A 27705-nucleotide genomic window follows, 5' to 3' on the forward strand; every position below is an offset into this window, starting at 1 on the left:
GGCCACCTGGGCATGCATGGACAGCTTCCCTTGGCATCTAACAGAGACAGATGCAGGAGCGATGCCTCGGCACCCAGTTTGGGAGATCATAGGGAGCATTGCAGGCTGGCATATCTGGACTTCCAGATGCGCGCAGACTGTAGGAGCTCAGACTTCTTCTGCTACCCAGACCCTAGCAGACATTTGGAGCACGATTGTTCACACGCTCAAGGGTCAGTGGGATCAGATTCAGGGTGAGTCCCAGGCAGGGAAGGAAAAGAGACGACGCTTCCTTCGCGACTGGGACCACCGGGAGTTGTTCTTCCAGCACTCTACTCAAAATCTTCAGTGGCATTACGCCCCTCCACCGTGGCTGTTTGTCCACTCTCCGATGATTATGCCCTGAGAGGCTTGTATTTAGCATTTTGACTCCTTGGGCTGAATCCGTTTTGTGATTGCAGCCCGCTGGCCTTTAGGCCTTCTTGTACTCTCGCTTTCAAGTAATATAACTAGCACTACTTTTTGCGAAAAAAAAATGAGACTGTGAAAAACCTGGTACAAAACAAGCTGTAAGGGTGAAGCTACTAAACGAGCATCCACACCAATGCAGAATGCAAAAATGCAAAATGATAGTACTAAGTACAACATAGTCATGTTAGTGGTCGACTACATATCATCATCATCATCATCATCATCAAAACATTAGGGTGGATGAGGCAATGGAGGCATAAAATCGGCGATAGAGTGTTGTCGGCTGCTCATGGGTGCAGCCTTGTGACGTCTCCAAGTCGTAGCTTTGCGCCTAACAAGGCCACAATAACCCTAGTAACCCCTGTTGGTCGGGCTCTGATTTTGAATAAAGAGGGGATATCCCCAAGTCTAATCTGCGCGTCAACCCTCTGTCTGAGCTGTCGGGTCATTGGCTCTAGGTCACGATCATGTCGAGGCCTCGTCTCGTGGGGGTCCATGTGATCTGGCAGGAAGAACTCCGTGATAGAGCTCTAAGAGGGATCTGCAAAGGAAGAAGTATGCTTTTGTCTTTGTGATTGAAGTATCCTCTCGCGGTGCCTGACTACCTCATGGGTGAAGTCCACCAAACATCTCTAGTCTGGGTAGGAGAGGAATTGGGACAAAACTCTAGAGCTATCTTTGAAGAGGCAGTAGAAACACCCTTGGATCTCATAGTAAACAGGGCACCTGAAGATGAAGTGCTCCTCCGTCTCAACCTCTTGTATGTCACATAATGTGCATATGCGCCTCTTCCTGGGTAGGCCCTTTGCTTTGCCGCTCTTGATACAAAGTCTATGTGAAGAGACTCGGAACTAGCCAATAGAGATCCTCAGTGAGTGGGGTAAGTGGATCTGCATGTATCCTGGTGGGTCAATGAAACCCTCCTCTGTGATGTGCAAGCAGTGATCTCTGTAGAAGTTGAGCTTCACTTTGAGTTCGCTTGGTCCCAACCAGGTCCAGAATGTGTGTAGGTGTAAGAGGTCCTCACGGATTATCTGGTTAACCTGTGTGACAGGAGGGGAGAAAATGGAGCGTCCATACTGTACTGGAAGGGAGGGAGTCTCTCCATGTGGAGCCGTAGTCGCTCAAACCATCTATATGTGCGTGTATACCAGCATCTGTTGTCCCCCCCTGCTGAACGTGCCATAGAGGAGGACAATGCTAGCCAAGGTAGTCTGCTACGCCCAGAAGTGTAATCCCTGTACTACATGACTCGGTACATATACGTGATGACATGAAATGTAGCATCTAGCTATAATGGGGATGACCCAAACTCAACCTGAATGATTTGGTGAGGAACGGATGGCTTACCACTGTTGGGGTAAAGGCACATTGCCACCCCTTTATTAAAGATATGACACCTATGACTGTCTTAAGACAGTCATAGGGTGAAAAACCTAATCCTAATAAAACCTATGAGTTTGTGGTGTGGCTCATTACTTCACACCCGCATCTTTTGTGTCACCTCTCTCTCTCACTCTCTCCCTGTTGTACTTCTCCCTCATTCTTTCCCTCTCAACTGGTATCAGAGCCTTCATCTCTCCCTCCCCACTCTTGCCTACCTCTCCCTCTACCCCACCTTATCCCCTCGGGATTCGTGCCCTCAGCAGCGTGCAGGCAGCGTGGGCGGAGCTGGGCATTGCGCAGGCAGCGCGGGTTGCAACGGGGTAGCGCGGGCGGCAGCGTAGGGTAGCGCGGGCGGCAGCGCGGGGCAGCAACGCGGGGCAGTGCGCGTGCGGGCAGAACAGGGCGGCGCGGAGCAGCGCCAGCAGCTGCAATAGCAGCAGCTAGCTACTACCCACTACCAAGCGGGCGCAGCCAGTGCGCAGCACCGGCGCGCACCCAGGCAGCCTCAGGGCCTCGAACAGGGCGGCGCGCAGGGAGCTTGTGTACGGACGTACGGCCGTCCGTACCGCCGTACGGACACCGTACAGGCGTCCGTACTGTACGGACGCCGCCGTACGAACTGAGTCAGGGAGCTGCGTCAGGGAAGTGCATTTCGAAATTTCTTTTGGATCTGTACCCTGCACAGGTACAGCAGGTACAGTGGTACCCTGCACAAGTACACAGGTACAGAAAGTACAGCAGGTACAGCAGTTTTTCTTTGGGGTAAGAAGAAAAAGAGAGAGCACTCTGCTCTTCACATTCCCGGCTGTTCAGTTCTTAAAACTGTGTGTTGAAGGTATAGCAAGTACCCTCCTGTCCCTCGTGCTTGAGGTGACTAGTACCACAGTGTGTGGTGGTTGCACAGTTATCTTGATTCGGGAAGGTAATGCCTTGATTTTGCAGAGGGCTTTTATGCTTTTGCTGAGTGCAAATCTCAGCTTTTGGGTGACATTTTCAAAGGGCTTTTGCCTGGAAGCTTATGCAGTGTATGCCTTGAGGCAGTGTGGAGCCAGGGAGCCCACATTGGTCTTGTTTCCGCAGTGTATTCAGTGACATTTCTGCAGGTCACATTTTGTGTACGACACCTTGGAAAATCTCAGTTGAGCCATGCTTGGCCAGGGCGCATCGAGTTTACTCGGTCCCTAACTGTCCATCGTTGACAGTGCTCAAAAGATTTTCTCTTCAGTGTTTGTACGTTGGGATCTGTGTTGTTATTGTGTACACAGGGCTGTTTATGCATTGCATTGTCAGGTGAAAGTGCCAAGAGAGCGCTGTATTTTGTATGCTACCTCAGTGTTGAGGTGTTTTTCACTTGGTACAGGTGTCAAATCAAGGGGCTTTTGCCCAGATTTTGCTTGAGAGCACTTGGGTTACTGTTTGAGACCTTCAGATGCCTTTTATCCCCTTGGCAGAAGGGTGATTGCTTGGGATTTGTCCCATTTAGGTAATCATGTTGTTGCCATAACCGAGCTGCCAAAGGTTTCATTGTGGCATAGCCGGTTGGGACACATGTCCGTTAAAGGAATGCAAGAATTGTCACGTTTGGGTTATCTGCCGTCTCTTTCATTTTCAGATTTGCCTACTTGTGATCATTGCATATTTGGCAAGCATTCTATGACTCCTCATAAGAGGAGAACTCCCCAAAATAGAGCACCGCTTGATCTAGTGCACACTGATTTGTGTGAGATGCCACAGTTATCACTAGGGGGTGCAAAGTATTTCATCACTTTTATTGATGATGCCACACGCAAAGTGTGGGTCTATTTCTTGAAGCATAAGAGCGATGCCTTAGATGCTTTCAAGAAGTTTGTCGCTCAGGTTGAGAATCGGACAGGTCGCAGGCTGAAATGCCTCAGATCCGATAATGGGGGTGAGTATGTGTCAAATGCTTTTGTACAGTTTTGCGAAGCTAAGGGCATTAAACAGGAACTCACAGCCCCTCATAATGCATCTCAAAATGGTGTGAGTGAGCGGATGAATCGAACTATTCAGGAGAAGGTTCGATGTATGTTGTCTTATGCTGCATTGCCCCATGGCTTTTGGGCAGAAGCCGTGCAAACAGCAGTTCACATAATTAAGAGGTCGCCGAACAAGGCTTTGGAGTTGAAAGTGGTAGAGGAGGTGTGGTCTGGCAAGCCACCTTCATATAAGCACTTACGTGTGTTTGGCTGCGAGTGCTTTGCTCATATACGCAAAGAACTGTGCACCAAACTGGAGCCAAAGTCTTCCAGATGCATCTTTATGGGTTATGGTGACGAAGGTGAAATGGGGTACAGGTTATGGGATCCCGTTAAACAGAAGATTATACGCAGCAATGATGTCATCTTTAAAGAGGATAGTGTACACAAAGAACCCGTGCAACCTGTGGAATACAGGAGGGTTATTTATGATGATGTCGGACAGCAAAGAATGCCCATTTATATGCAGCAGCAGGCTGCTGCAGATAACCCTGTTCAAGAGGGTATACAGGCTGAAAATCAGCCAGATAATTTTGCCAATGATGCACCACTGAATATGCCAGCAAATGGGGCTGTAGAACAGCCAGATATGGTGGTACAGCCACCCGTCATGCATGACGAACAGGCTAGACAGCAGCCTAATCCGGAACATTTTGTTAGGAGGAGCACCCGTGTACAACGGCCTCATGACAGGTTTGTTCCAGGAGCCAATAATGTGGCTGATTTTATTATGCTGACAGATTGTGGTGAGCCTTCCAGCTTCAAGGAAGCTATGGGAAGAACAGAGAAAAGGAAGTGGGAGAAAGCCATGCAGTCAGAAATAGACTCCCTACTTCAAAATGATACATGGGACTTGGTGCAGCTACCTGCAGGCAGAAAGGTTTTACCATGCAAGTGGGTTTATAAAGTCAAAGTGGATTCAAATGCTTTACCGAGGTATAAGGCCAGATTGGTTGCCAAGGGATTTAAGCAGGAGAAAGGCATTGACTTTGATGAGATCTTTTCCCCTGTAGTCAAGATGACTACTTTGAGAGCAGTGTTAGCTCTTGTTGCCCATGAGGACATGGATTTATGTCAGATGGATGTGAAGACTGCTTTTCTTCACGGAGATCTCCATGATGAGATCTATATGAGTCAGCCAGAGGGATATGCTGTTAAAGGGAAAGAGCAGCTTGTGTGTAAGCTCAAGAGGAGCTTGTATGGACTCAAGCAGGTACCAAGAGAATGGTACAAGAAGTTTGATGCCTTCATGCAGTCCCAAGGGTATCATAGGTGTGAGACCGATGATTGCTTGTACACCAAACGGGCAAAGGATGGCAGTTTGATGCTACTCATTCTATATGTGGATGACATGCTAATTGCCAGTAAATCTCAGCATGAGATTAGTGCTTTGAAGAAACAACTGCCTAAGTCTTTTGACATGAAAGACTTGGGTGATGCAAACCATATTCTTGGCATGCGGATTACTCGTGACAGGTCCAAGGGACTTTTGTTTCTGTCACAGAAGGAGTACATTGACAAAGTAATGCAGAGGTTTAAAATGGAGGGGGGGAAGTCTATTAGTACCCCGTTGCCTCCACATTTAAAACTCAGCAGTAAGGACAGCCCCAGATCAGATGATGATAAGGCTGAAATGGCCAAGGTTCCGTATGCATCTGCAGTTGGTTCTTTGATGTATGCCATGGTTGCCACTCGTCCGGATATTGCTTTTGCGGTGGGAGTCATCAGCAGGTATATGGCAAATCCAGGCAAGCGGCATTGGGAAGCAGTGAAAGGTGTCTTGAGGTATCTCAAGGGTACCAAAGACTTGTGCATATGCTATGGTAGGCAGGATGCATTGGTGCATGGTTTTACAGATTCAGACTATGCAGGGAATGCAGATAACCGAAGTCTACTACCGGTTATATTTTCACATTTGTAGGAGGTGCTATATCATGGGTGTCTCGGTTGCAGAAATGCGTTGCATTGTCAACTACTGAAGCTGAATATGTTGCAGCCACTGAGGCTTGCAAGGAAGCAATATGGCTTACTCGGCTGGTGGGAGATTTGGGCATTACAGGAGATATGCCAGTTTTGCATTGTGATAGTCAGAGTGCTATCATGTTGGCAAAGAATCCGGTCTTTCATCAGAAGACCAAGCACATAGATGTGAAATATCATTTCATCAGGAAGGTATTGGAAGACAAGCGACTTGAGCTTGTGAAAGTGCATACTGATGATAATCCTGCAGTTTTGCTCACTAAGAGCTTGCCTACAGAGCGGTTTGCACATTGCCGCCACATCATGGGATTAGGATGAGACCATTCTTATTTTATGGTCTTGTATATAGTAACTGTATATTGCTGTAATTTTTATTCTTTTCTCCCCTTTAGGCACATTGGCCTTTAGGTGGGAGGTTGTTGGGGTATAGGCACATTGCCACCCCTTTATTAAAGATATGACACCTATGACTGTCTTAAGACAGTCATAGGGTGAAAAACCTAATCCTAATAAAACCTATGAGTTTGTGGTGTGGCTCATTACTTCACACCCGCATCTTTTGTGTCACCTCTCTCTCTCACTCTCTCCCTGTTGTACTTCTCCCTCATTCTTTCCCTCTCAACCACGAATCATCCACGATAGCATGAGAACTTGTAGCCGTTCCACACGAGCCCACTCTATATTCGACAAGTCTGGCCCCTAGTAAGGGCTGGCATACATCCCCACTGGGCAAACCAAGGAGTAAAAGAGCAGCCCCTTGGACTGTGGATCCTGAAAGTGCGAGCGGAAGCACTGTCTCTCTAGTTTGGCCAATGAAGCGTATCCCCTGCCTAGACGGGCCTGCATTGCGGGTCTCAGTGAAGATGGGTCCGGAGAAGACAACCCCAAGATACGTGTATGATGAAACTATCTCAATAGGTGACCCATCAAACGTGAATTGCTCATGGCGCATGATGGCTCGAGATGTATTGAAGATCATAACCTTGGTTTTACCAAGGTCGACCTTCGAATCATGAGACTCACAAAAAAACTGTAGTGCGTCAAGGTGTCTCTGGAGCCCCTGCTGAGGAAGACAAAAGTGCCATGTCATCTGCATACAGCAATATCTGGATTAGAGTGCCAGCAAGAGAGCATCCATCCCTCCCTTGTGTCTGCATCATTGTCTTGAGCTCGTCAATGTAGAGGCCAAATAGGGTAGGTGATAAAGGACACCCTTGTTTGACCCCAATAGTGCTCATGATCTCGTCTGTCCACCCAGACCCTGCCTTGACTTTGCCTGAGACTCTTTCGTAAAGTGCCATGACAGCCCAAATGATCTCTTGGTCATAACCCAAATCCTATAGGCGCCGGAGGAGGCGGGCTCTCGGGACTGTATCAAATGCTTTGCGGAAATCCACAAAGCAACAGTAAACTCTTTGCTTCCATGCCCTCGCCTCCTTGATGATACAGTTGACCGTGAGAATGTGATCCATGGTTCCATGATCCTGCCAGAATCCAGCTTGTCTTGCTGCTCTAAGTCCTTGACACTCTGCAAATGGACTGACCTCGGAATCAAGCACTGATGCGTAAATCTTGGACATGACATGTCCAATCATAATGGTCCTGTAATTCTCCGGGCTCATGGGATCCCCTGCCTTGTGGATGGGTGAAATAGTGTTAATGGTCCAAGTGCGTGGAAACCCCGAACAAACAGCTTTATTAAAGAGCTTTGCTAAGATCAGGGCTAGGAGGTGAATCCCATATGCTAAGATCGGGGCTAGGAGAGAGAGAGAGAGAGAGAGAAGGCAGCAAGTAGGAAGGAGGAGGGAGAGTAGATAGGATCAGATGTTGCATCAAAACTTAAAAGTGAGTACAATGGAAGTGAGGTGGCTTATATAGTCCCTTCACTACTTAGACTTATCCCACACTAACTTAGGCTAGTTTTGCCCTTCATTACAAACCATCCCCACCAAAAATAAAATTTCCCTCAAAATCGCAAGTGGTGGCTGGAAAACGAAGGCTGCTTGCTGCTGCAAAAAGGTCATGCCACCTGGCTCAAATGGAAAGTAAGATAGTTCTTGTTCCCATAAGCTGTAGCACCACCACAGTCACATAGAGATTGGCTGTCCCCAAGGCAGTGATTTTACAGACTGCTTTTTACCACGTCAGAAGCATTCATTGTTTTGCCATATACCTTCCAAAGCAGCTTTGATGAGCTGTTGTTGCATTGTATTTTTATCTGTGCTCGCCTGCCAAATGCTAAGAACTGAAAATCATTCTCATTATAGCTGCTGTACTGAGGCTTCAATGGCTCCAGAAGCATCTTTGCTTTCTCAATATTTGTTGGGAGCACAATGACTGTAGCAGTGCTCGCCTGCCCAAATTCTAAGAACTGAAAATCATATTCATTATGGATGCTATTATCGCGCTCGAACAGTTCCAGTAGTTCTCGTGCTTCCTCAACATTCCAGGGGTTTTCAGTCCTCACATGTAATGCCTTCAGCCCTGGGTTGGACCATTGTAATCACCTTTGAGGTCTTTGAAAGCTTCCCATGTATAGTGCTTCCAAGAGGAAGTACTTGTCTTTAACCAGATGTGGGCATGGCACTGGCCATCATAAGGAATCTTGCCCTCATCATCCATTGGATATAATTTGAAATATCCTTCCAAAGCTGAGAGCCATTCTTCCTGCATTAGGATTCTTGGTTTCTCCTTTGAATCTGTGGTCCATCAAACTAACTTTTAAGTGTCTACCACACACTTTTCCAACCAGGTCCTTGCCATTGCCTAATGTGAGAGAGACAAATTATGTCCAACCTCAGATGGTAGGTCCATGTAAGCATGGTGCAGATTTGACAAGGGAGCATAAATGTCCCACTCACCATGCAAATGCATGTGCGTATGGCATCCTTCCAGATAAATCTGTTCAGGCTGCATTTGCTGTCCAGGTGGTCTAGACTCTATGTAGAGCCTTTTGTTTGAGGCCAACTCCTTTCATAGGCATTGTGTTGAAACAAATCTGAGAAATAAATGCTAGAGCGATAGGCTCTCCCAAAAGCATCCACACTAGGCAGTAGTGAAGACTGGCTTCTTTCGACTCGAGGACATCACCCCTTGGAAGAGTCATTGGTGGAAGTCTTTCGCCGAAATCTCCAATTGGCAAGATCATGGTGGACTGTCACTATCTGCCTGTTGCCCACTGTGCACCTGGTGTGGGCTTGCAGTGAAATCCACATGCATTTGTGTACGTTGGTGCTCTACTGACAAGGATGCAGCATTATCATGCCCTATGAGATCACAACCCTCAGAAAGAGGCTCTTTATTCTTCAGGATCCTCAACTTCTGTTGTGGCAAGTGTGCCTCATCCCCAACTATAGACTTACCTTGGTCTCCTGCAATAGCACTTCCTTGTGCACCTTTTCCATCAAGTTGCATATCTGCATTACCTTGCTGCTGTGCACTAATGTACTTCTGGGGACAGTAAGCAATGTGGTTGTGCAAGGGCTGCTTGCCAGCAATATTATTATGCCCATTTTCAAAACTGTCATAACAGCCATCTTCCTTTTGTTGTTCATTGTCTTCATAACTTTGGCTGTCATTTTCAGGTTGTACCATGTAGATGCCACTTTTGTCATTGGCAGGGGTCATGAACATATAAAGAATCAGCTGTAGGGCTCTGCCATTTGGTATTAAAGACGTTCAAAATGGGGTTGTGAAGGTCTATGAGTTTTGAGGGTTTTTTTTTTGTTGGGGAGGAAGGGGGTTCCTATGTCGCCTAGGACAGTTAGGTCACGGACCTCGGACTTGCTAAGACACTTAAGTCACAGGGTTAGTTGAACCTAACCCAACCCTAGTTAGTTTAGCTCTACGTACCTATCCAACCTAACCTAACCCCAACTACTAACCTAGCCAACCAAGCTAACTAAATTTAGCCTTAACCAAACCCCAATAAAACTAACCTATGAAATAATTGAAGCCTAATCTAACCTTAGGGCTGATTGAAGCCTAATCTATGACCTTAGGGCAATGGACGTCGAGGCTGATGACGGCAACGACGTGGGCGGCTGCGCGGGTGAATCTATGGAACATCTGCTGCATCCCCAGTACTCATATACGATAAAAGATTTTGTTTTTTGTGCCTATGGTACATAGCTGGGAATATGTGTTGGATCCCCAATACTGGTCCTTTCCTGTTTTGTAATGGATGTTTGTTTGAGAAGCATGTTTTGATGCCTTGGGAATTCTAAGGGATCTTTGTTTGCATCAATAGCAGGGGATTGTTCAGATGCATGTTGGTGTGTAATCTGAAAATTTCAATCCAGAAGTCTTGTTTATGTTTCTCTCAAAGAGCATCTATAAAGGGATGAACTATGTATTTCCTAATGAGAAGGTTAACATGTCCATTTTTGCCATATACATGATGAACAGAATGATGTTTACATTTCAACTAAGGTGATGAATAACTCAAAGCATTTTGAAAAATTTCAGATCTTATTAGAGAGGCTTGAAAACGAAGTTAAAGAGCTAGCGAAAAAGAAGTCATTGACGGATCATGTGAAAGATTCGAGGCAGGATACTCCAAAGATAGGTGTTGATGCTGGGGCCGAACTACCCTATACAACAGCTTCTAGAGATGCCAAAGAGCTAAGTTACAAAGAAAATAGTTTGCAAGGAAAAGTTGGGAAAAGGAAGGGAAATAGCCTTGCACCTTCAAAAAGCACAAGCTTTGAAACTGCAGAAGAAGAAAACATTGTTGGAAAGGGAGCAAAAGGGAGAAAGAAGGGTGGTAAAGTGAAAGGAGGAAATAGTTCTGTGACTGTAGGAGACGTGGGAGCGTCATCCAGGAAGGGTTCCTTTGAAAGACCGGATTCACATGAAGATGAGGTGCTATCCGAAGAGCAAATTTCAAGTAGGATTCTTGAATGGTTCCCAGAAATTGAAGGTGCTGGCACAGGTATATATGGTTGCATCGTTAGATTTTAAATATAGTTCACGTTTCATTTACATGCTTATTTTGGTTGGATGGTTTACTTTCATTTGGCATTTTGGGTCACCTTGTGAGGATATTGGATGCTATTTTCTGGTTATGTCTTGGGCAATCATCTTTAGTAAGTCAGTTCATGTAATGTACAACCCTGATGTATTTGTTTGAACTCAAGGCACAATGCTGTATGTATGACAGTCTGTATACATGCGCATGTCACTGTATGTTGTCTTCAGTTAATTTTCTCTTCTAAACACGATATACTATACTATCTGGTATTGATGCTCAAACACACATGGCGGGTTGGGGTTGAGAAGTATGCTTAAAGGATGGGGCAACCCAAGACAAAACCTTGCTCATGAATGTGGTTTTCAGGAACCTGCTAGTATGTCTGTGCCATGGCAGTTTAGCTACCCATTTATAGTTAGGTTGAGGAGCAAACCCAAAGGATGCGGCCAGAAGGAAGTTGTCTTTGTCCTATGAGTTTGTTTGTGCCATGGCAGCTTATATTAAGAAGCAAGGGTGGTTGACCTGAGAAGGAAGACCCCGTACATCGATAATTCTTTTGTTTCATGTGCAAAATTTAACAAAGGAATCATCTCGTCATCATTTTCAAGGAGTAGCCATCTTTTTCAACTGATTGACAAGAAAGGTTGGATGAAAATTTAACAAAAGCAATCATCTCGGTATCATGTCCAAGGAGTAGCCATCTTTTTCAACTGGTTGACAAGAAAGATTGGATGAACTCATTCTCCTCCTGGTAGAGATAAACTAATTCAGCTCACCCCAAGTCTGATGAATGTACAGATGCCATAGGTCATCTGTAATAATCCATGATTCTTCTACTGTGTTAGACACATCCAGGGAGTACTGGTTTCTGGTGGGTACTCAATGGACATGCCTTGGGAGTGAAATTATCTGTTGCTGACAACTGCATACAGCAATCTGTCTGCCGGCTTCAGTCCGGCGATGCTGCTGAACATCTCTACGTAAAACCTTGCTGGAAACTCTGCCACCACTCATTGTGTGGAGTGTATCTCTTCCCTCGAATCATGCATGCCTCCCTCCCTTGAATACCTCTGCTGCTGGTCTCACTAGAGACACAAATTGAAGGTATTTTGTGTTGATGTGCAATGTGATCCCAATCAATGTTAGGTGAAATTTCTGAGTTCATTGCCTCTCGTCTCAAACTATGCTTCAAAAAATCACCCGATTCTAAGTAGAAAAGCATTATTGGCCCTCCCTTGTTCTTTGTGATCTACTTGGAGGTCGGAAATCCACCAATCCGTCTGGTAATCCCCCAATTCTAAGTAGGAAAGTATTTTTGGATCTTGCATTATTCTCTATTATCTTGCTTGGATGTCATCTTTGTTTACTTTTGTGTCCATTCTATTGTAATCTCTGCTTTTATTGACTTCATCTTTGGAGTAATGATATCTTTAACAATAGAAACCAATTGTGAAGTAGGCGGTGTATTGCCTTCGAGTGGTGGTCCATTACCTTTCTCCTTCTCTAGCTTCCCAATTCTTTACAATCTCTGTAGTAATGATATCGTTAACAGTAGAAACCAACTGTGAAGTAGGAGGTGTATTGCATTCGAGTAGTGGTCGATTACCTTTCTCTTTCTCCGGCTCCCCAATTCTACCTACCATAGTTCCTAGCATCTTCTCTTTCACTACTACCTCCTTTCCTTCTTTCTCCGTGTTGTCGAATTTTAACTCCTTTACTGTCAGCTTATGCTGAGCTCTTGTCCCTTGAGCTATGGTAAACAAATCTGTTTCTCATCCATTTTGCAAGTATAAGTCCTTGAGATTTGTTGGAGTTGTTGAATCACTTGGCAGCAGTCTTTGGAAAAGTAACGGAGTGTTTAAGGAAGCCAATGTGTAGCTCTTTTCGTAGATCCCTGTTGTCCTCCAGGATCTATGTTGTACCTCTTCTCTCTTATCCAGTGAGCCATATCAAGAGTGACGCCTTGGCTCGGGCGGTCCCCTCTAAGTAGACCTGGGATGGATCATGGGCTTAACCTCCATCGTGTGTGCTCCGGTCAGCCTTAGCATCGTGCGTGGTCCCCGTATCTCTAGCTCCACCACTTGTCATCGTCTCTTCCCACTGATCCTTGTTGCCCTCATGTTAGCTATCTCCTCTTCCTCTACTCCACTGTCTTGGGGCAGACTCGAATGCGTAGAAATCCGTGACATGTCGTTGAGCTTGATCCATCTCCATCTCCCGTGCCACTGTCACCTCTTGCTATTTGATTTGACGCAATAGGGTACCTTTGTGTTGCTGCATCTCCATTAGATAGAGACTAACACAGACCGAATCAACCAGGATAGTGGCCCAAACATGTGACGAAGCTTTTGTAGCTCCTGGAAAACATGCCAAGCAAAAGCCTAACCATCCTCGTCAAATCCATCACTTGACAAGTTTGTTGAAAGTTCTTCATTTTAGAGACGTGGTCTTGTATGCTATCCCCTTCCTCCATGTTCATGCCGTATAGTTTCGTTTCAACGTCAAGAATCGTCGTGTCATTATTCACCTTGTACATATTCTTCAATATGGTCCACGCAGCAAAGAAGTATATGCTGGCTGAATGTGAGGAAGTACCACATCCACCGTGGTGCCAAGAATAATGGCCAAGGCCTCCCCATTGCACGTTAGCCAGGCTCTCAGTAAAGCAAGATCTGCTGGTATTGCAACCACCACCGCAGTTGCAATGGACGGAGTCACGGTGGCTGAAACTCAACACCCGTGTTGACCAAGGGCATGACTAGTACCACAACATGATCGGGCCTCTTGTGGCACGGGATTGGACTAGGACCACTTGTGGCACGGGACTGGACCAGGCTTCTTGTGGTATGTGACCAAACTTCTTGTGGTACATGACCGGACCCGGTTACCTATGGTACATGACAGAGAAGCGAGGCGGAGATATACGGCCCACCACGGGTCCCAATGGCCAAGGTTCGCTGAGAGTACGCACATAGATACTATACTCTCCTCCACATGCAAGAGATAGGCATCGCATAGGAGTTATGGCACCGTCCGCCCAGTACAGAAAATGACACCGCATAGGAGTTATGGCACCATCAACGAGTTAGTGCCGATGCGGAAGACAAAGTATCATAAGAGATATCATGGGTGAGCCTTATCGTGGAGAGGGAGGACCATCCACCAATGGGGAGGGAGGTATATCATAGCAGCCAATGGAGAGACTGCCAGAGGTGAGAGACGGGAGGTGACGAGAGGAGAAGAAGAGGAAGGAAGGGGGATTCAACCGCATTCGATCATTAAAGGGGAGTGGAGATAGAGGCTGGAGTCATGAGCTCGCCTGGTGTATCTCCCATTGGGTGTATCTTGCATTGGGTGTATCTTCCAGCGGTGTATCTTCCATCGTTTTATTCTTTCAAGTGTTCCCATATACATTATGCTCCCTTCCACCTCTGTTTGCTATGGTAGTACTTCCTCTACATCATATCTCTCTCTCCCTTCATCTTCCTTCATCGAGTACAACGGAGGACCTTGGGCCATGTGGCTTAAGTTCCGTTTTATTCATGTTGAGGGTTGGCTTTTGTGAGTGTACTCTACTTTTGGTGTCCTTGCTTGGTCACATCAGTGACTAAGGGGACTCTTGTACTTCTCCGTAATCATTCTGCACTTGCATAATGATCAACACCACTGTCCACTACTCGTTGCCCACGTGCACCATCACTGGTACCACAGTCACTTACACATTACCACATACTCCATTGCACCGTCGTTTACGATGAAGCCTAATGGGTTTGCATCCGCATCCATAGCTGCAAATGTCACGCACACTTTGCTCCTCGAAACCTCCGGAAGTGATCGGACGTCCCCTCAGACAATTTATGGTGATCATGGTGGGACATTGCTAGTATTGAATAGCAAGAGTGAGCTGGTATCCTAGGGTCCTAGAGGAGAGGTGTCTTATGCCGAGTAGTTCTGATAGCCTTGAAGGAGCTAGTGAGAGAATGTCACGGGGACATGAAAAGTGATGTAAAGTATCTTTGTAACTCAATCCACGCTTAATCCGCGGTTAACCATGGTTAATTGTAGTAATGGTTTGGCCGTGAGGGAGTGGCTAGAGGAAGTGCACACTTTCTAGGACTTTAATGAAGGGCCAAGTGGCATGCATGCAAATGCATGTGCTTCCCTCCACCTACCATCTCTCTCCCTCACTCTCCTGGAAGCATCTTCCAAGCTTGGGAGAAGGAGAAGACTGTGCTAGACATTTTCCATTGTTCTTGTGCTGTTTTTGAGTTGTTTCAAGCATGCTTTCAGCTGTTTTAAGCCTGTTTTAGCTGTTCCAAGGCTAATACACACTTCTAGGAAGTGTCAGAAGTGATTTTTTGACTTTCTGAAAAATTTCGTACGAACGTGTATGGCTGCCTCCAGCAGGTGCCCAAAGTTGTCTTTTGCTGTTTTGGACCTTTCTGCACGTGTTTCTGGCTGTGTGGTGGCTTCTAGAGCTGTTTTGGACCAATGCAGATTGTAGGAGAAGTTTTCCCTACTGCTTTTGGCACGCTCTCTTAGGAGGACTCAGGCATAGATCCCGAGGTAGTCATTCCGGGACAGATCTGTGGACCATCTTTCCTCTACACCTTTTTCTTGCCTTCCTTCTGCTTTCTTCCTCTCCTTTTCTCTTTATCCGGAGGTTGGGAGTTACCTACACCCTACTGGGAGACTGGACAGGGGATAGGTGCGAGAGAAGAACTTGCCCCTCTTTCACAGATAGCTGGTATAGTTGTATTTGATTTCCTTTTCTTTAATTTTTGTTATTTGGAAGATTTTGCTTTGCATTTTGTTGCTTGGAGGGCCCTCCTGGGCCTTGCAGGCTCAAGTAGACACCCAGTTATAGAGGGTGTGCTTGGGAAGAACCCAGAGGGTCATTTGGATGCAATTGAAAGCCTTGAGGCTGTTTGAGCAGAATTTGGGGATTTGTATTTGATGCCTTGATGCCTTTAGTTGGCACAAATAGAGGGGAAATGCCAAAGCATGCTTTGCCAGTTGGATCTCAGTGGTGCACCGTGAATTAGATGCCCAAAGCTTGACATAAGAGTTGGAAGAGGAACAGTTCAAGGGTGAGCCCTTGTTGTAAAGCTTTTCACATTTCATAAGAAGTAAATAAATACCGAAAGGGGCGCCAAGCATTTAGGGCCAGTGGGTGTCTTGTGTACTATTTTGCATTGAGCAGGGGCATTCTAGCCTCCCCTTGTCGTTGAAGTTTCTTTTTGAGAATTGCCAAGTGGTTGAAGTAAATAAAGTTTGCTTTATGGCTGTAATTGAAGTTTAAGACAGAGTAGAAGAAGATCACTACCCTTTGGATTCCTGAAGGCCTCACTCACTGTGGCAAAACCCACGTTCTTGATGCCAAGTTGAAGGGAGAATCCATCCCTGTTGTATCTTTTGCCATTGGCAACGTAATGAAAAAGTACCTTTCAGCGTACTTAGTGTTTGCATCTGAAAAGAAGTCGGTAGAAGAAGAGTCTCATTTTTCTAAGTTGGAAAAGCAGCGGATTTTCTTTTTTAGTTTAAAGAGTGGTTCTCTGATTCTCTTCCATAGTTGTTGCCCCCTGAAGGGCTAGAAGACCATACGATAGACATAATCCCTGGTAGCAACCCACCTAACAGACCTCCTTATAGGGTCAGTGCAGCCCAGCAAGAGGAAATTATGAACCAAGTCAAGGACCTGTTGGAGAAGGGGCTGATTCAGCCGAACTCTTCACCCTACTACTCACCCGTGCTTTTGGTTGAGAAGAAGGATGGATCTTGGCGGATGTGCATTGACTACCGAGCCCTTAATAAAATTACAATTAAGAACATATCCGCTATACCCAAAGTCAATGATATTCTGGATAGGTTGCAAGGGTCTAGAATGTTCAGCTGCATTGATATGAAGAGTGGTTATCATCAGATCAGAATTCAAACAGAGGACGTGCACAAAACAGCATTTTGTACCGTATTTGGTTTGTATGAGTTTCTTGTCATGCTATTTGGGTTAATGAATGCACCTGCCACCTTCAATTGAATGATGGACATGATTTTTAGAGAACACCGAGCCTTTGTTGGCACCTCATGTTCTCTCAAGACGAGCCAGAACATAAGAAGCACCTGGCAATTGTTTTTGAGGAGCTTTGGAAGCATAAATTGCTTGTCAATGCCAAGAAAAGTGATTTTTTCATGATGAGATCCACTTTCTTGGGCATATTGTCTGAAAGGATGGAGTCAGGATGGACCTAGCCAAGGTAGAGGCCATGAGAAATTGGCTGCACTTGAAAAACCTCCACGAAGTAAGCAGCTTTCTGGGCTTGTGCTCGTACTACAAGAGGTTCATCTGGTATTTTGCAGAGATTGCATCTCCTTTACATGCCTTACAGAAGAAAGGGGTCACCTTCAGATGTGGTTCCAAAGAAATTGCAGCTTTTAACCTACTAAAGGAGAAACTCTCACTCTGCTTAGATCCTGTTATTATTCTGCTAGATCTTCGCAAACCCTTCGCTGTCCAAGCAGATGCAAGTGGGAACAGCGTAGGAGGGGTACTTATGCAAGATGGTAGAGTGGTGGCATACAAGAGTAGAGTGCTCTAGGATGCTGAAATGAATTTTGGCATCTATGAGAAGGAGATGTTGGCTATCATACATGCTCTTTCGATATAGAAGCATTATCTTTTGGGTGCTGATTTTCATGTTTAGACCGATCACCAGTCGTTGTAGTACTTTCTCACTCAGAGAAAGTTATCCGAGAAGCACATGAGGTGGGCGAATTTTCTTTCTATGTTTCATTTTCAGATTGTGCATGTGCCAGGGAAGAAGAATGTTGTTGCAGATGCACTCTCTTTTCAAGCCCACAACAAATGCAGTGTCTGTTAAGCTGCAAGTTTCAGCAATGACCATTGCATATCATGATCACCTTGATGCCATGAAGGATCAATATGCCAATGATGCTGATTTTGCATGGATTTATGATTAGTTGGTCGATGGACAGAGGCATGAGCACTATACTCTCAAAGACGGTTTTCTGATGATGCAGAAGGATCAATATGCCAATGATGCTGATTTTGCATGGATTTATGATTAGTTGGTCGATGGACAGAGGCATGAGCACTATACTCTCAAAGACGGTTTTCTGATGATGCATGGCAGATGTAAGCTCAAATGCAACAAATGCTACTTTCCGTAGTATGGCACAAGAGATATGGACATGCCAATTTCAAAAACTTGATTCAGCTTAGAAATCAGAATATGGCAATTGGAATTCCTAGGCTATAGTTTCTTGGAAAAGTTTGCGAAGCATGTTGCTTTGGTAAACAAAAGCGAACCAACTTTTGGCAGCACCTCTCAAGCTAGAGGTATTCTTGATTTGATACACATAGATGTATGGGGTTATGCCCAGACCCGTAGCATCAATGGTTCACTTTACTACTTGACTTTCATCGATGACTACAGCAGATATTGTTGGGTCTATTTTTTGAAAGATTGCTTTGGTAAACAAAAGCGAACCAACTTTGGCAGAAGCACCTCTCGAGCTAGAGGTATTCCTGATTTGACACACACAGATGTATGGGGTTATGCCTAGACCCGTAGCATTAATGGTTCACTTTACTACTTGACTTTCATCTATGACTACAGCATATATTATTGGGTCTATCCGGCTTCTGTCTGTCATACTTCACCTTCTGGCAGGTGAGGCACTTCCTGACATAGCCTCGACATCCTTCCTCAACGATGGCCAAAAGAAATAATGCTCCACAGCTTTGATGATGGCATCAATGCCTCTGTGTCCTGCATAGGGTGGGGCATGACTTTCAGTCAATACTTTCGGCCTCACAAAATATGCAGAGATGCCCAATGCGTGGCTTGTGTCCAGTGAATGATTCATAAGGTGTCATATCCTGAATCGTTTTGGTAAGAATCCATTTAAGCAAGTAGTTTGCAGTGGCAATTGCTTCTACCCAATACTGATTCAGAAGATGCTTCTCACTGAGCATTGCTCTAGCACTGTCTGCAAAAGTACCGTTCTTCCTTTCAGCTCTTGCATTCTGTTGAGGGGTATCTATACAACTGAATTGTTTTTGAGTGCCATTACTTCTACAAAAGGTTATGAATGCTGAAGACATGTATTCAACTCCTCTGTCTGATCTCATGACTTTGATCTTTCTGCCTGTCTGGTTTTCGACCGTGGCTTTGAATTCTTGAAATCTAGAAAAGACTTCAGATTTCTCTTTCAAAAAGAATTGTTGCAGCCTTTACCTATTCCCGATCGGCCCTGGCAAAGCATTGCCATGGATTTTATCTTCGATCTTCCTTGTACGCCATCAGGACATAATGGGATATGGACCATTATTTGCAGATTTAACAAGCAAGCCCACTTTATTCCCGTAAGGACGAAGATTACAGCAGACCAGATGGCAAGACTTTTTATGTCTCATGTGTTCAAACATCATGGGATGCCTCAATCAATTGTCAGTGATCGAGACCCGCGGATGACAAGTCTTTTCTGGAGAGGTATCTTTGAGAATATGGGTGCCACGCTGAATTTCTCCTCCTCTTTCCATCCTGAATCTGATGGGCAGTCAGAAGAAGGCAACTCCACTACCCTTGATCTTCTCAACTGCTATGTTTCGGATCAGCAATCGAAATGGGAGCAATCTCTGCCACTTGTTGAGTTTGCGTACAACAACACTGTACACTCATCCACAGGGAATGCACCCTTTGAAATTGTGGCAGGAGAATTGAAGGTACCCCTCCCATTCTACATACGAAAGAGAAGATTTTTGAAGCAGATAGATTTGTATATGTTCTTCTCATTCTTGACTGATTCTAAAGCATTGACAAGGCATCGACTTATCACTAAAAAGTTTGGATGCTGCTTACTAGAAGGTCAAAACAGCCCTCCAGAAAAGCCAGGAGAAGCACAAATAGGCAGCAGATAAGCATAGTTGAGAGTAACTCTTGAAAGAGGGCGATCGGGTGCTGCTGCATTTTTAGAAAGCACGACTTAGGAAGATGAAAGACAAGACCAAAGTGTTCACAAAGATGAAGATGAGGTACTATGCTCCTTTCCACGTTTTTGAACGCATTAATGATGTAGCTTATAGGCTGAAGCTACCTGCCACTTGGACCATGCACAATGCCTTTCATGTGAGTTTATTGAAGCCTTTCCAGGGTGATGTGCCTGCTGACTTGCTTCATGAGGATCAGCCCGAGATTGAAGAGTTGGATAAAATCTTGGTTCCGGAACATATTTTGGTACATATGGAAAGAAAAGTAAAAGGTAGAGTTTCCCGTCGCTTACCTGGTGAAGTTCAGGAACTATCCTGCACTGGATGCGAAGTGGTTGGAGGAGATGATCTGGCAGAGTCACTTCAGATTTTGCAGCTCAGCATTTCAGCTTGAGCCCACTGTGGTGCGTGCTCCTACAGGTTCAAGAGAGCAGAGTTATGGACCATTGCCTTGTGCTCGAGAGGAGGGTAGCACCTCCACTTCCTTGATGCAGATTGCTCACGTCTCTGGAGATCGCTTGGTGACACGATTGTCTTACTTGAGATATTGCTTGTTGATAGTATTTTTGCTGTGAGGTATCCATGATCGGTGTTCGCGACACTCGACACAAAGGATGCATTGATGTATGGATGGACTCTCGAGCTCTCCTGGCCCATATTATCATTGTAGGTTGTATCTCGCAGATGATGATCTTTTGGTATGGGCTAATTTCTGCCTCTTTACTTTACTTTACTTTCACCGTAAGTTTTCAGCAGCAACTTGGGTAGTTTGCTGTTTTAAGAGGAGGGTATGTCACGGGGACATGAAAAGTGATGTAAAGTATCTTTGTAACTCAACCCACGCTTAATCCGGGGTCAACCATGGTTAAGTGTAGTAATGGTTTGGCTATGAGGGACTGTCTAGAGGAAGTGCACACTTCCTAGAAGTTCCTAGGGGCAAAGTCTAGGTGTACCACTAGGCCCTAGGGGCAAGGCAAAGGCTTTTAAGAGGAGTCTAAAAGTTGGGCCCAAGGAAACCAACGTTGTCCTTGGTATGGTGGTTAGGACTTTAATGAAGGGCCAAGTGGCATGCATGCAAATGCATGTGCTCCCCTCCACCTACCATCTCTCTCCTTCACTCTCCTAGAAGCATCTTCCATGCTTGGGAGAAGGGGAAGACTGTGCTAGACGTTTTCAGTTGTTCTTGTGGTGTTTTTGAGCTGTTGCAAGCATGTTTCGAGCTGTTTTAAGCGTGTTTCAGCTGTTTCAAGACTAGTACGCACTTCTAGGAAGTGCTAGAATGTAGGGCAGCCTTTGCATGGCTGCCATGTGTCCAAAGGAAGTGCCGAGTAGGAGGGTCCCACTCCCCTGCCTCCTAGCCACACATATCTTCCCACTTTCCGAAAAAGAGCCGGTTGGGATAATGGGGAGAGTCTCAAACCCTTCTTTATATCCCAAGATTCTTGTGATTATCCCATGCCTATGGGATTTCTTTTTCCTTACATATCCACATGTCACCTACACGTGCCAAGGGCCACTAAGACCCCTCTATTTCTTTATTTGTCCATGGTACCATGAGGGGGTTTAGGACCACACCAAGGCCCCTTATTCCAACACCCCCCATGGGCCTAACACCCGAATGTAGAACTGCTAACCAGGTCTAATACACTGACTACCCCTGGGCCAGCCTAACACATGGCAACCACCCATAACTGGGCCGGGTCAACCATCAATAATACCTGGGCATCACTTGACGACTGGCCCAAGCTAAGGGCCAGAGCCGCCAATGCATAGTTCATAGGCCACCAATTCCCGCGTCAGTCATCAAATTAGTATATAGCACACGAGGGTCATCACTTCTTGTGTTTGTAGCTGCCAGAGAACTGCACGTGGCTTTCCACAGACAGTTGCCGAAACTGTCGCATGCGCAGAGGACCAGAATCGCCACAGTCCGCAGGCCAGCCACTTGCTCTGATACCAATGTAGGGCAGCCTGCCATGTGTCCAAAGGAAGCGCCGAGTAAGGGGGGTCCCACTCCCCTGCCTCCTAGCCACGCATATCTCCCCACTTTCCCAAAAAGAGCCGGCTGGGATAATGGGGAGAGTCTCAAACCCCAAGATTCCTGTGATTATCCCATGCCTATGGGATTTCTTTTTCCTTACATATCCACATGTCACCTGCGCGTGCCAAGGGCCACTAAGACCCCTCTATTTCTTTATTTGTCCATGGTACCATGAGGGGGTTTAGGACCACACCAAGGCCCCTTATACACAGAAGTGGTTTTTCGACTTCTGAAAAATTTCGTACGGACGTGTACGGCTGCCTCTAGCAGGTGTCCGAAGTTGTCATTTACTTTTTCGGACCTTTCTGCACGTGTTTCTGGCTGTGTGGTGGCTTCTGGAGCTATTTTGGACCAGTGCAAGCTGCAGGAGGAGTTTTCCCTGTTGCTTTTGGCATGCTCTCTTAGGAGGACTCAGGCACAGATCTCGAGGTAGTCATTCTGGGGTAGATTTGTGGACCATCTTTCCTCTACAGTTTGCCTTCCTTCCGCTTTCTTCCTCTTCTTTTCTCTTTATTCGGAGGCTGGGAGCTACCTACACCCTACTGAGAGCCTGGACAGGGGATAGGTGCGAGAGAAGAACTCACCCCTCTTCCACGGACAGCAGGTATAGTTGTATTTGATTTCCTTTTATTTACTTTTTGAAGACTTTTTGCATACCAAACTCGATACAAGAAGCATTACGTACGACGGAAGTTTCCGAAGTCCTTAGGGTGAGCAAAAAGTGAAGCCATTGGAGCAGTAGCCAAAGCTAGCAACTTCATTGACGCTCTCATGTACTTGGACCAGCAAGATCCGTGGGTGTCAGATCGGGACTCTATAGGGGAAGAAGAAGTGCAAAGTGGTGAATGAGTGAAGGAAGAAGGCACTAAGGATTAGGCTTCATTGGAAGCTCGTAAAGTTGAAGACAACTCCTTCACGCCTCTCGAAACTATGTCATCATCATCTATGGGCGTGGCGATGGCATGGGCATTCAATTCGACATGGCAAATTGGTCAGGCTACTATGCCATCTCTCATGCAGAACCGCGGGTTCCTCTCCAGTCTCACTACTACATCTTTGGCACCTTTGGGTTCTCATTTTGCTTCGGTCATGTCACTACCTGCCATGAATGTTTCACCTCCTTTTTCCTGTGCATTTCCTTTCCCACTATCTCTGCCCTTTCCTGCCTGCCCATCATTCATAGCTTCAACTCCATCACTGTCTCTCTCAACGGCTCTTGCATCTTCATTGACTTCCGCACCTTCTACATTCTCACCACTTACATTTGTGTCCATGGTGTTTGCAGCACCTGGCGTACCGCCCCCTTCTTCATTCCCTATGTTCTCACAATCCACTTTGGCAGTGGTAGTACCTTCAACACCAGCACGATCCATGTACTTTTCATCAATGGCTACATCAGTAGGTAGTGACTTCATCATTAGGGCCTTCTTCAGCAGGAGTTATCGTGTCAGCCTTGCCGTCACATGTCTCTGTGGCACCCACAGCTACTACTGCTTCGTCAAGGGGCCTGTAACAACAATGGTTTGGCTCTCTTTCTTCACCACCCAACCTCGGCTTCCAAGGTGCTCATCTTGTTCTCAGCCTCAACCCTGTCAATCCAGGTTCCTTCTCTCTCTACCTTCTTCAAAGATGAGCTCTCTCCCTAAAAACCTCCCCTGAACGCAACACTTGCCAAGTGGCAATCAACTTGATGCCACGTATCCCTCAAAGTGCTTTGTTGACGTAACGTTCCCTTCCCCTTAAGAATTGTTTGTCCTCGAAAATTAAATTGAAAAACCTCCTCTAGAGATTTCTTATCCTTTCCCATGTTGAACTCTCTTCAGGTCTATCTTTCAACTTAATCAGACATTCTTGCCATATTGTATGTCGTGTTCTTTTTTCTTGTCTATCTAAAATTATTTCTGGTTCATGTGGTAAAGTAGTAGGTTCAATGAGTTCAACTAGGACTTTATTTCCAATGGGATTATCAATCTCTTAACTTTTTTTTTAGCCTACTCACATGAAAAATTGGATTTACTCTACATCCCTCTGGTAAGGGTAATTTGTAAGCAAGTTCTCCAATTCTCTTAAGTATGGTGAATGGTCCACAATACCTAGGAGACAACTTTGGACATTTACCTATCTTTAGGATTCAGGTACCCTGAGGTAGACTTTCTCATTTACTTCAAACTATGGTGGGAGTTTCCATAACTTCTTGCTCTATCTTGGGCCCTTCTGATGCTATCTTTAGCTAACTTAAGCATTTGATTCATATCCTCAAGAAAGTATTGGCTGCTTAAACCTCCTCAAGAAAGTCTTTGGCCATTGGGGCTCTAGGTTGGAATCCATACATCATCAAGAATGAACGATAACTTGTAGCTGAATGTTTGACACTGTTATATGCAAATTCTAATATAAGCAAATACTATTTTCAATTAGTTTGCCATCTACTTACATATGCTCGAAGCATATCCACAATGACCTGATTGACCCTTTCCGTTTAATCGTCACTCTGTGGATGATCCGCAGTGCTCATATTCAAAGAAGTTTCCAACCTCATAAACACAACCCCCCAAAAATGGTTGTTAAATTTGCTATCCCGGTCACTAACAATACTATCATGACACTCAAAAAGGATTTGGTGCCTAATGTCATTATTATCTGGGACACATACTCTATCCTTGTAGATCAGGTAGCTATCTTCATTTGTATACTTTTTCCATTTGGGTCCTTTATCACCAACCTGTGGTGTGTCACCATTTCCATGTAAGTCCTCAATGAAAGCTCCTCAATTATTTGGATCTCTCTTCTTAATTGCTTTCCATATTTCACAAAAGTGAAGATTAAACTTACATTTTTGTTTTAGGGTCTCTAGGAAATCATTATGGAATTGAGTGAAACTCAATTCATTAACAATTGTCATTCGGCTTAGGGAATTTGCTATACCTTTAAGCTCTGGCTGATTGCAAATCCACTTAATGGTTTCTTGAAAAAAAAAGATTTCAAATTAGGCACCATCCAAATAGTGCCTCCATTTCTTTAAAGCATAAACTATAGCGTAGAGTTCCTTCTCATATGCCGAGTTTTTTCATGTATGAATCTCCTATAAAATCCAGACAAACCTAAGAATGTTTGCAATTCTTGTAGGTTTGTAGGATGTGGCCACTCCAATATGACCCTTACCTTTTTTGGATCCATGCGAATCCCTTCTTGGGATATATTATGTCCCAAGTACTTCACTTATTTTGCAAAAAGAGAATCATCTCTAAGCAATTAGAACACTTTCCTCAAATATTTCAGATGCTTTTTCCTCGTTTTACTATAGATTAGGATATCATCTAAAAATACTACAGCTCCCAACAACACACTCTAGGCCCCATAGACTTCTACACCTAGTCGGAATTTTCCTAGATATGGTCTCAAGCAGCTTCATCACGAGCTTTGGGATCGAGGTCCTCAACTTGTTTTCATGTTCTTTTTCTCACTGTTGTTTGCTGCTTGCTCCCTCTAACTACTTTGATCCCTCTAAGGTCCTTATTGCTAATTGATAGTCGGCATAGTACGCTTTATAGTCGCATTTCCTTGTGATAGTGTGAGGAAACTTGGTTGTGAGTTTTGCATGTATTCGACACGTGTTTCGTTTCCCTTTCAAAGGTTATGTTAATTGGTCAACCCTTCTCTTAAGTAGTCATCCTTAGGGTTGATTAACTTTTTTTTGCTTATCGTCCCTCTTCCTTTATTCATTCTTTTACATCTTTATTGATCCCCCCCTCTTTCATTTCTCTATGTAATCTTTTTTACTTTATCTAATTGGTCCAACTTCTCTCTCTGTACAAACTTTTCTTCTTCTTTATTTTACTCTGGTTATGATTGTAATTTTCCATTTTATAAAAGCATCTCTTTATTACTTTTATTTGTTTATAATTTTTTCTAGAATATTGTAATTTTTAAATTTTCTTATTTCTTTCTTATCTCTTAGTATTTCTTTCTTGTTAATTAGCTCTTCTTTTGTTTTCTTTTTCTTTTCTCTTTTTTTCATGCTGCCTAATGTTACTAATTTTATTTTTTAACCCTTTTTTATTATACTTATTTATATAGTTATCTCACGTCTCATCTTTCATTTATGCTCTTCATTGACGTTATTTTCTTTTCTTTATGTTCAAAGTCTTTACTCTTATGATAACTTTATATATATATAAAATTAAGTTAATTCTTTTTACCTTGTTGTTTATCTAGATTAATTTACATTTAGTTTCGATCTTTTTAGGTGATGTTCACAAGTAGTTGAAAACTTCCTAGTCCCCCTAAGTTTTGAAGTATAGGCTAACTACAAAGATCCTATTTCTCTCAAAGTAGTTATATGCATAATTTATGAATAATTGTTTTTTAATTTCTTTATTAAATGCTTTATGTAAATTAAAGCTTACACTTTCTTCAAATTTATCGATTTACCAATATGGATGTGGAATACCCCCTATGGTAAAAACATGTTTTAACTATTAAGTGGATTACCTCCCATATTGGCACTTCATAAGTGTCATAAAAGTAGTTGGAGCATTAGTTTAACCAAATGGCATTACTTTGAACTGATAATGCTCGTAACTAGTACAAAATGATGTCTACGGGACATCCTCTTCTCTAATTCACACTTGGTGATATCTTGATCTTAAGTCAATTTTAGTAAAACATTTTGCCCCTTGCAATTGATCAAAGAACCCATCAATGCGAGGCATATGATGCTTTCTTTTTATTGTGATTTTATTTAAGGCCCTATAATCTATGCATAAATGCATAGTGTCATCTTTTTTCTTTACCAGTAAAATTGGTGATGACCATGGTGAGTTACTAGATTGAATTTGGCCCTTCCTTAGGTATTAAACTAGTTGTCTTTCGACCTCACGTTCTTCTGCTTGACTAAGTCTATAGGGTGGTTTACAAATAGGGCTAGATCCATAAATTATGTCTATTTCATGATCCACATCTCGCTTGGGAGGTCAACTATTAGGCAAGTCATTGGGAAAAACATCTTTAAATTCAACTATTAAATCTTTAAACGAAGATTCATACTTTTTAATCACATCAATAGAAAATTTATTCTTTTCAAATGTAGCAGAAATAAAATTATCAATAAAAGAAAGTTCAAAGAGATATATCTCTCATTGTTGTTGTTGTAGAAGTCGTTCCAATTCCATCGAACAAATAAGGGGAGAGTTGGGCACATCATGTTCTCCCTAAATTTGGAAGACTCTACTATCTTTTTCAAACACAATGGAATTATTTAAGTAACTTCGTTGTAAGCTATGCCCAAGACTATACAACCATTCTCGACTAAGAACATCTGCTCGATCGAGATGCATAATTTGGAAATCCACGGCATCATGATAACCTTGGAATTCCACCTCTACACCATGAATCATGGTGTCCCAAACCTTTTTAGCAATGCCCTTTGTTAGAGAGACCACATATTTATGGGCACTTGGACTCTCTGGCAACTTCAATTTGTTAACTAGCGAGTTGTTTAAGAAATTATGTGTTGTACTATCATCGACCATAATTCTTATCCTTTGCCCCTTTATTTTTCCATGCATCATTAAATCATGAGGTCCGAAGGTGGGTTGCCACATTTTCCGATGATATACAGCACATGTGGGTGTTGTTCTCATGATAAACCTCTACCTCCGTGTACTTTTCAATACCATTAAGTGGCAACACTTGCACCACATGAACTTGTTTTGGTAGAGGTTTATCTAGGGCTTTAGCTCTCGCTTGTTTGTTTTTAGGGCAGTTCCAAGCAGCGTGATCTTTGCCTAGACAGTTGAAGCAAAGATCTTCTTTCTTGGCCCTTGCATAATCCTCTTTCTTCAGGAGAGGATTTTTGTGTTTGAGGTTT

General features: G+C 44.2%; 1 protein-coding gene across 4 annotated transcripts in view; it reads left to right on the top strand.

Annotated features, from left to right (window-relative positions):
- The window catches only part of LOC147895110 (E3 UFM1-protein ligase-like protein), a 98451-nt gene that overhangs the window by 21960 nt on the left and 48786 nt on the right, over positions 1–27705 (top strand). For all 4 annotated transcript variants that reach the window (XR_015541945.1, XR_015541946.1, XM_087383290.1 and 1 more), the window contains exon 10: positions 10281–10746. Coding sequence is in view for 2 of the 4 variants with exons in the window: in XM_087383290.1 (XP_087239416.1) it covers positions 10281–10746 (466 nt within the window). In the remaining 2 variants the exon portion in view is untranslated. The remainder of the gene's footprint in view (positions 1–10280; positions 10747–27705) is intronic.

The sequence above is a fragment of the Dipteris shenzhenensis genome, chromosome 13 (genome assembly GCF_047967505.1).
Source record: "Dipteris shenzhenensis isolate YYH24624 ecotype China chromosome 13, Dip_SZ_1.0, whole genome shotgun sequence".
Taxonomy (NCBI): domain Eukaryota; kingdom Viridiplantae; phylum Streptophyta; class Polypodiopsida; order Gleicheniales; family Dipteridaceae; genus Dipteris; species Dipteris shenzhenensis.